This window comes from Bison bison, unplaced genomic scaffold, assembly GCF_000754665.1.
Source record: "Bison bison bison isolate TAMUID 2011002044 unplaced genomic scaffold, Bison_UMD1.0 scf7180017856337, whole genome shotgun sequence".
NCBI classification, from domain to species: Eukaryota; Metazoa; Chordata; class Mammalia; order Artiodactyla; family Bovidae; genus Bison; species Bison bison.
The window spans coordinates 97,314-106,951 of NW_011486910.1; the positions used below are offsets into that span (position 1 = coordinate 97,314).

The following is a 9,638-nucleotide window of genomic DNA, read 5'->3' on the forward strand; positions in this document are numbered from 1 at the left end:
AAAATACTTCATGATCCCTTCTTAACTGGTCACCCCTACTTTCCCATGATGTTCCTGGACCCTGGCATCCCCTGACATACATTGCAGCATCTGCTTCATTTTATCCCAAAGTTCCCTTGGCATCTAGAAGCCAGAAGAGACCTCACTGCCTCCCTGGACATGGCAGTGAGAAGGAAAGGGCGAAAGCTTCATCTCTGTGCCCCAGGCTGGTGAGGTGGTTGCTGCCTGGCCTTGAACCTTGGTTTTACTACTCCACCTCTAGCCGCTGCTGAGACCCAAAGCTGTGTGTGCTTTGAGTGGTAGTCTCCTCCCAAGAAAGGCTGTGGTTTTAATGAAGTAATAGATGATTTTTTTTTTTTTTTAAGAGTTGTTCTCTTTGGTGGCTTCCAAGCCTAAGGGATTGCTTAGCTCAAAGGATTGTTATTGGAATGCAGAAGCCTTGATTGCCAAGTCACACACCCCAGTAACCGCTGATTTCTTCTTCTTTTTTTTTTTTCTTGAAAAGACTACTTTTGTAAGTTGCTTGGTAACTGTAGGAGAGACTTAACTCCTTCAGCACAGAGACCTCCTAGTTTGAACTGGATTCAGTGCCCAGATTATGAGATGCGTCTAAAGTTGTCCTGTGATGGGGACCTGCTCTGTGTTTACTCCAGCCCATGTACCATTTGTGTTTTATGAGAGTTTCAAGGGATATAGAAGTTAAGTGAGTTGTCCAGGATTGAAAGTGAAATCTTTGAAATTTAATGTTGTTCTTGTTGTTGTTGTTCAGTTACTGGGTCATGTCTGACTCTTTGTGACCCAGTGAACTACAGCACGCCGGGCTTCCCTGTCCTTCACTATCTCTTGGAGTTTGCTGAAACTCATGTCCATTGAGTCAGTGATGCCATCCAACCATCTCATTCTCTGTCACTCCCTTCTCCTCCTGCCATCAGTCTTTCCCAGCATCTGGGCTTTCGTTGGCTCTTCTCATCAGTTGGATGAATTATTGGAGCTTCAGCGTCAGTCCTTCCAATAAATATTCAGGGTTGATTTCCTTTAGGATTGACTGATTTGATCTCCTTGCTGTCCAAGGGACTCCCAAGAGTCTTCTCAAGCATCAGCTTTCTTTATGGTCCAACTCTTACATCCCTACATGACTACTGGAAAAACCACAGCTTTGACTCTACAGACCTTTGTCAGCAATAGCTTCTATCATGATGCTTTCAAAAGGCCAAAACCTACAGCTCTGATAGATCAGGGAACTTCAGGGTGGTGACTGTGGCCTGGTGGAGAAAAGGAACCCTCACTTTAGAGCAGGTTTGGGCCAAGTCTTGTCTGACTTTGGGCAAAGTATTATCACCTGAACCTCAGTTTCTGTATCCTTGACATGTGGACTACTGTGTATCACCTACAACCTCTGAACCATCCTGAGAATCCAGTGAGACAAGGCACTGTCTTGAGACGCGGGCGCTGTTGTGAGCTGTGGAAGAATCTAAGCGCACAGTCACGATGTCTGGTGCAGGCCCAGTGGTTCCAAAGGCAGAGTTAATTCAGTAAGATTGAGGCCCTGGGCTGGGACTCTAGTGACTGGGGAGGGGCAGGGATGGAGGGATTTTCTCATAGAACTGGATTAAAAATCCATCCACAGGGGGTAATAGGCCCTTGGCCAGTCTGGCATGTGATGACTAAACACTTGTGAATCATGGAGCCCAACCTAAGAACATCATGGGAGCCTGCTAAGCAGTGTCAACGTTTCCCAGTGAGGGATCCGGCTCTCGGAGCATCCCTTTCATCCAGGCATACGCTTGCCCCCTCTCCTTTTCTGGCTGAGTTGCAGACTTTGCTTTTGTGGAGAAGACAGGGAGTACATACTACTGCTGTCTTCTCTCCCGAGAAGGGAGGCATTCTTAAGGATCCTCCACACTCCTAATATGATACCATTTCTGGTGTCTCATTCTGTGGAGAGTTTGAGCTGGGATCTCTGACTTTGCCTGGTGATGCTGGCATTGTTTCAGGAAAAGATGACCCACCAGGCTGCCTTGCCCCTCCTGCCCCTGAAGTGTCTCTTTCTGGCCAGAGGCCTGAAGTGCTCTCTGAGATGTACTGCCTGGGTTCCATTGTCCACAGCAGCCTGTGTGCCTGGCCACAGGCTGCAAGCTCCGATTCTTCAGGTCTGTAATGACTGTGCACTAGATCTAACAGAAGCAGTTGTTGTCCCAGTTGAGGAAGACTGCTTGGCTTTGGCTGGTGGCACTGATTGATGCTGTAGCAGTTTCGTGGGTTTTTTTCTGATTGGCCTTGAATTTCTGGAGTCTTCAGAAGGAGGCTGCCATTTCTCCCTGAGAATTGATCACTGAAACCACAGAGTATGTGGGAAGCAATCTGGGGGACTACCCAGAAGACATACTAGTAATTTGACTCATCATTTCAAAGGCTACCATTTCCTGACTGTAATCTATTAGTGTACAAAGGTACTGCTAGTTCAGAACTACATTTTGTCTATTTAGTTAACTTTAAGTATTACTTTTTTTAACATTAAGATATATGGTTGTTCAAAGCAAAGTTTAGCCCTTTCTACATGTAAAGTGAAAATGTATTAGTCACTCAGTAGTGTCCAACTCTATGTGACCCCATGGACTATAGCATGCCAGGCTCTTCTGTCCATGGAATTCTTCAGGCAAGAATACTGGAATGGGTAGCCATTCCCTTCTCCAGAGGATCTTCCTGACCCAGGGGTTGAAGCCAGGTCTCTTGCATTGCAGCCAGATTCTTCTGTCTGAGCCACCAGGGAAGCCCCTTCTGCATGTAAGCGCTCACCCAAATGCTTAGGAATTTAAAACAACCAGCAGTAACAGAAAATGGGCTTAATACTGCCTTTTACATCTGAGCTCTTTTGATGTTAGTGTTGTTTTAATGGGACACTGTTCTGGGTTAAAACTGATTTTCTCTGCTGTGAGTAAGGGTCTGTGTTCTGAAAGTTGTGATGGGGAAGGAGAAAATAGGAAGAACTCATAGAAGTTGAGGGCAAATGTGGATGAAGGCCAGTGGTATGTTTGTAAAATAGATACAGCAGCACTTGGGACTTTTGTATGCCACGCAGTGCTTCCCTGGTGGCTCAGCAGTAAAGAATCTGCCTGCCAATGCAGAAGATATGGGTTTGATCCTTGGTTCAGGAAGATCCCCTGGAGAAGGAAATGGCAACCCACTCCAGTGTTCTTATCTGGAAAATCCCACGGACGGAGAAGCCTGGCAGGCTGCAGTCTATGGGGTTGCAAAGAGTTGGACATAACTTAGCGACTAAACCACAAGCAGTGGAGATAACACACGTGAAAAGCCTTTGTAAACTCTGAAGTGCCCCTCACCTGAGAAAGTTTGAAAGGTGAAAATGAGCAGTTTGGTTGTTAACCTTATCTGTTGAATGTCTGCTCTACATCACCTGCTAGCTGACACTGGCATATGTCTCTTTTGGAGTTTCTGCCTTGTTGCCTCTGGGATCCCAAAGATACCCTTGAGCTTTTGGTGCTTTCAGCTTTGTTGTAGCCTCTTGGGGAGGGAATAAGTGAAACCAGGACACAGAGAGTTGCCTGGTTGGTAGGAAACCTTTCTTGCTGCCACTTGTCTGCAGTGCTCTTTTCTTTATGAAGTCCTACTTCTCCAGGTCCTTGGCAAAAAATGGCCACTTCACAATTTCCAGCTTTATCTCACCTCCCGTTCCACTCAAAGGCAGAAGTTAAATGACTCTAATTGGATCCTGATTCTAAATTCCTGGGAGAAGGAGTCAAATTGGCCCCGCTAGGACACATGGCTGTCCCTTGTCCAGTTAAGCGCGTTGTCTTCTACCCTTGGGGGAGACTCCAGACTGGGGCTGGAGTCACGTGATTTCCACCTGGCAGCTAAGGGTCCAGTCCTGTGTGGGGGAGGAGAGAAGACAATCATGGGATGTTACAGTTCATGAAGCTGAAAGGTCCTTGGCCTCATGGAGCTTACAGTCTAGCAGGAGAGAAGGACATTATACAGATACTTGTGAGGTGATAGGGGTTGTATGACAGCCAGATCCCCCCCTGAGGAGGAGATCGTGGATGACCTCCCTAGGGAAGGCTGCTGCTGAGTCACGTCACGTCAGTCATGTCCGACTGACTCTGTGCGATCCCATAGACGGCAGCCCACCAGGCTCCCATCCCTGGGATTCTCCAGGCAAGAACACTGGAGTGGGTTGCCATTTCCTTCTTCAGGGAAGGCTGGATCTGGTTAACCAAAAGGGGCAGGGCAATGTGGACCCTGGGAGGGAAAAAGGCGGTAAGTGAGGAAGGAGGGTTCCAGGCACAGGTGGCAGAGAAAAGAAAAAGCCCAGTGGTAAGAAAAAAAAAAATCTGGCCAAATTGGCAATGTGGAAGAAATTGGAAGCAACAAATATTTTAAAAAGGTATAAGGATAGGTTGATTCAGTACCATTCTCTCTGGCTTAGATTGGAAGTTCTTTGTGGACAAGGGGGGATCATTCCTGTTGTTTTTGGAACCTGTTAGCGTGGGGAGACGTTTTCATGGCAGGACACATCACATTTCATCAGGTAGTTTCCTAGTGTGATTTTTTTCCCCAGTTCCCAGCTGTTCAGCTTTGAAGTCTTTTTATATGTCTTGAAATATATCCACTTGCAAGATGGATTGCATCCCCTTGCAAAGTGTACTTCTTCCCACACCAGGTTGGCAAAGAAGAATAAAAGGGAAATTATAGTCATTTTTGGAAGGATCAATAATTGCCAATTTTTCTTTCCTGTGTACTGCTTTTATACTCCCCTCCCCACCACCACTTCCCAGCCCCTGCACAGATGTTTTCTTGGGCATTGTTGGCTGTACTTTTGTTTTGAAAATTTTGAAACATTATTGAGAGAGGAGAGGAGGAGAAAAAATAGCCCGTAATTGATTCTAATATATATTTAATTTGGCAGAACTTGAGAGAGACTTGCTGGGATAAGGCGGGACATTTCTTTGATCTCCCAGACTTCTTATCGTGGAAGGCAACAGGTGTCACAGCACGGTATGTTAATTACAAGTTGGATTTTATTTGCGTTCATCCATTCCTGGGTGTCTGTGTATATATTGCTTTCTTAACGCGCTTTGACTCGATGTACTATTTGTACATCTGCATGTGATTTTGCATACTTGAAACATCTTGAATCCATCTTCCACCTCCACTGCACATGCCCAAACACCATTGTTTTTATGAGGCCTGGAATGTGTGTATCCAAGGTGAAGACCATTCATTAAAATTGGACACATTTAAAGGAGATGTGAATAGTCCATTGTGAAATGTGACTATTTTTCCAAAGCCACTTTTTTACATGATGAAGAAAAGAAACATTTAGGCCCCTAAAATTAAGGCAAGAGATACGTTTTTTTAAGGAAGCTGATTTTAACTTTAACTAGATTGGTGTGTTAATGAAGCTATTTTGCTTTTTGTATCAATGTACCTGAATCATCCCAGAGGATAAAGGTATGTATGTTGATATCAATAGTATTTCTTAATAAATTTTGAATGTTATACATAAGTCATGTGCTATCTGGCACATACCTGACAATTTAAAAAAATACTCAAGTGTGATTGTAGCTGCTGCAGTAAACAGAGTGGATGTGTGCACAGATGTGCATATATTTGGACAGATAGGACATGAACTCTCAGTGCATGCAAACCTGTTGTCATCTTGACCTCAAATTTCAGGGGATGCACAAGGGCAGGGGTCTTCTTATCTTGAAAATGGCTCATAATTGCATATAAGAAAGAAGATCATCTCCCAAAGGACGGATAAACCTGCTTCAGTGTATATATTTAGGTGTATCTTAAATTCCTCTCTTTTAAATCTTCTCCATTTTTCTTTTTATTTAACTAATGAGAAGCTGGGACGGGGAGTTTCGTTTTTCCTGTGCTCTTTCCGTTTGTCCCATTTTGTGTGATTTGGACTTAACTAGTGGAGAGTTGATGGGAGTCTAGTAGTTCATTCAGCAGCAGGGCCTTCCAGAAAGTAGAAGATGCATTTCACAAGCACTTTATTCATTTTGTTGATTACTCTCCCCTCCTCTTCGTGAAATGCTAGAGTAGAGGGGATTCACATGCATATAAAAATGGCCTTGGCAAACCTCAGGTACTCACCTTTCTCTGGGGAGAGGGCTCTGGAGGAGTGGTCTGAACTTGACCCCAGAACGTGCAATTAGTCACCGTCATCTTGTTACCATCAACGAGGAGCGGGGTTTGGGTAAATGTCTCATCTGGACCTTGCTCTTTTGTTGTAATATTGATTGTCCACAGTTATTTCAGGAAGGACCTTTCTCTAGTCCCCCCCCCCGCCCCGCCCCCCGCCCATTTTTGTGCAGTAGTGAAGGAAGTGTTTTGATTAATTTAGCCAAATGGACCTAGAAGTCAAAGCAGCGTAAATAGTGTGGGTATCAGTAACAGTCCATTAGCCTGCAAGCCTTGAGGACTTCAAAACAGAACTAAAGATGGCAGAGGACCTCAATTTTCCTTTTCTTTCCTTGGGTGTTAATCAGTCCAGTATAATGATGTCTTCCTGGGTTTTGTTGTTGTTGTTTTTTTATTTAAACTTTTTTATTTTGTATTTGAGAATAGCTGATTAATAATGTTGTGATAATTTCAGGTGTATTACAGAGTGACTCAGCCATACATATACATGTATCTATTCTCCCTCAAACTCCCTTGCCATCTAGGCTACCACATGACATTGAGCAGAATTTTCTGTGCTGTACACTAGGTCTTCGTTGGTTATTTTAACTGTCAATTCCAAACTCCCTAACTATCCCTTGTTTTTTTCTGATGGTGCTAGATTGTCCACACCCCCATTTCCAAGCATCTGATGTCATGTTAAGACACCAGGAAGCTTGCTTTTGAAATTAGATCTGGCTCAGATAGATTTAAATGCTGTGGCATGCATATATGCTGTGGAGTTACAGTGTAACTTATCCTCAGTTCTGCCACACAAGAGTTTGGTGACCTTGGGCATGGCCTTCCCTTGTTTGTATCTCTCTTTCCTTATCTGTAAAATGTACCTTGCGAGCCCATTGGCAAAGTCTTGTTAAAACAATTTTTTCCAAACTAGCCTGCTTATAGGAATCAGCTGGATCATTCAAAGCCCACACCCCCAGGACTTCCAGTTTTAAACCTACTGAATCAGAATCTCCACGGGATACCTGGGAATATGTGTGATTAACAAGGGCCCCAGGTAGTTATGTGGTCAGGTAAATTGGAACAGCAGTGCCTAAAGAGTGCATGGAAGTAATATGTGATGGTAAGTTGGTCCATTCCTGTGAAGGATTAGAGTGTTTTAAAGAGTCAAATTAATTTGGTGAATTTAAAAATGGACAACTTCCGGTTGGCTCATCAGAACATGACTGGGGGCTTCCGTTGCCCACCCGTGACAATCTGAAACCCTGAGGATGCAGAAAGATTAGTGCTCAGAAATGACTTACTGACTAGTCCAGTCATCCCTGCCATTTTTTTTCTTGACTGAGACACTCATGACTCATTCTACTTAGTATGAATTTGCAGACCCCTCCCCCGCCCTTTGCCAGAACTTGCCAGCACCTTCAGAGGCCCCTCTTCCAGCTTCCCTCTCCTGAAAAGCTGAGCCATGGACCTTGGACCCTGGGCATCACATTCCTCTTGTTAAGACGGTTGCCCTCTCCCTGGCACATGTCTCTCTTACATCTGTCTTTACTATTGTTTCTTCAAGCTCTTCTTTCTTTCTTCTCTATTTCAACTTGCATGATCAAGGGTGAAACAGGAGACCTCTGAGCTTTCTCAATTATAAACATGATTCGGGGAATGACAGTACTTACTCCATGGAGTTACTATATGGACTGACTCAATGAGGTGACAGAAAAACTTCTGACACAGCGCTGAGAAACTTTTTGAAAGAATTAACAATTTTATTTAGTTTTCTTTATCGATTTTGGCAGGGGATCTTTGCATTAAGTTTCTGGCATAGTAGGAAGAGGGAAACCCTTGTAGTCAGGGGACCTGGGTTCAGTGTCTCTGCCATGTACTGTCTGTGAGTACCTGGAGGAAATTACTACTAATCCCCCCAACTCAAATTCAGGTCCTCATCTGGATATCCGGTCAGGGTTAGAGGTACTGTGGCTAAAACGTGTAGCACACAGGAGTTAAAGAACTCATAGTTCTTGTAGTGAAAATTCCCCATGGTCTGTCCATCTTCTAGAATAAGGAAGATGAGGATCTGTGTTTGAATGTACCAATGCCAAACAAACTTTGGGCAGTGGAAAATGAACTTGGCATCCTCTGCGCCAATGAAAGGGTCAGATTTGGTGTTTATCTGGCTCTTATTGTGATTGTTTTGGGAGCTTTTGGGTACATGGGTGCCAAAAAGGCTAGAGGGTGTGGTTTTTTTTTTTCCTTTATTTTTTATTATTCTAGTGGAATCATAGCTAAAAAGTGATCAGATTTCACCTAGTCTTAAGCCTTCAGACTTGTTTTTGGCAGTGACTGTGTAAGAAGTCTTCTTCTTCCTCCTCTCATCTGTTTTTTTCTCTTCTCTTGTTTGACCTGCACCCTTTATTTATTGATCTTATCCTCCAAAATATGGCAGCTACTCTTGTATATCTGGGTCACTGAAAAATCATCACTTTGGCTTTGGTTAATTTGTAATTCAGTTGCATGCTTTTCAGCATTGTTGTTCGAGTTGCTAAGTTGTGTCTCTTTCGCGACCCCATGGTCTGTAGCCTACCAGCCTCCTCTGTGCATGGAATCTTCCAGGTCAGAACACTGCATGGGTTGCCGTTCGCTTCTCCAGGGGATCGTCCCAACCCAGGTATCAAACCTGCATCTCCTGCATTGGCAAGTGGCTTCTTCACCCCTGAGCCACAAGGGAAGCCCATTCTTTTCATTATATCGATGAAAATAATTATTGCTATTTTTGTTAATAGTAATTTATATAACACAGGAGAAGACTACACACGGACATCACCAGATGGTCAACACTGAAATCAGATTGATTATATTCTTTGCAGCCAAAGATGGAGAAGCTCTATACAGTCAGCAAAAACAAGACTGGGAGCTGACTGTGGCTCAGATCGTGAACTCCTTATTGCGAAATTCAGACTGAAATTGAAGAAAGTAGGGAGAACCACTAGACCATTCAGGAATGACCTAAATCAAATCCCTTATGATTATACAGTGGAAGTGAGAAATAGATTTAAGGGACTAGATGTGATAGATAGAGTGCCTGATGAACTATGGACAGAGGTTCGTGACATTGTACAGGAGACAGGGATCAAGACCATCCGCATGGAAAAGAAATGCAAAAAAGCAAAATGGCTGTCTGGGGAGGCCTTACAAATAGCTGTGAAAAGAAGAGAAGCAAAAAGCAAAGGAGAAAAGGAAAGATATAAGCATCTGAATGCAGAGTTCCAAAAAATAGCAAGGAGAGATAAGAAAGCCTTCCTCAGCAATCAATGCAAAGAAATAGAGGAAAACAACAGAATGGGAAAGACTAGAAATCTCTTCAAGAAAATTAAAGATATCAAGGGAACATTTCATGCAAAGATGGGCTCGATAAAGGACAGAAATGGTATGGACCTAACAGAAGCAGAAGATATTAAGAAGAGGTGGCAAGAATACACAGAAGAACTGTACAA

At 43.7% G+C, this 9,638-nt stretch overlaps 1 protein-coding gene across 3 annotated transcripts in view; it reads left to right on the plus strand.

The window, feature by feature from the left end:
- Positions 1-9,638, plus strand: part of FGGY (FGGY carbohydrate kinase domain containing) — a 504,873-nt gene that overhangs the window by 71,528 nt on the left and 423,707 nt on the right. For all 3 annotated transcript variants that reach the window (XM_010859213.1, XM_010859222.1, XM_010859202.1), the window contains exon 5: positions 4,925-5,013. In XM_010859213.1, the coding sequence (XP_010857515.1) occupies positions 4,925-5,013 (89 nt within the window). The remainder of the gene's footprint in view (positions 1-4,924; positions 5,014-9,638) is intronic.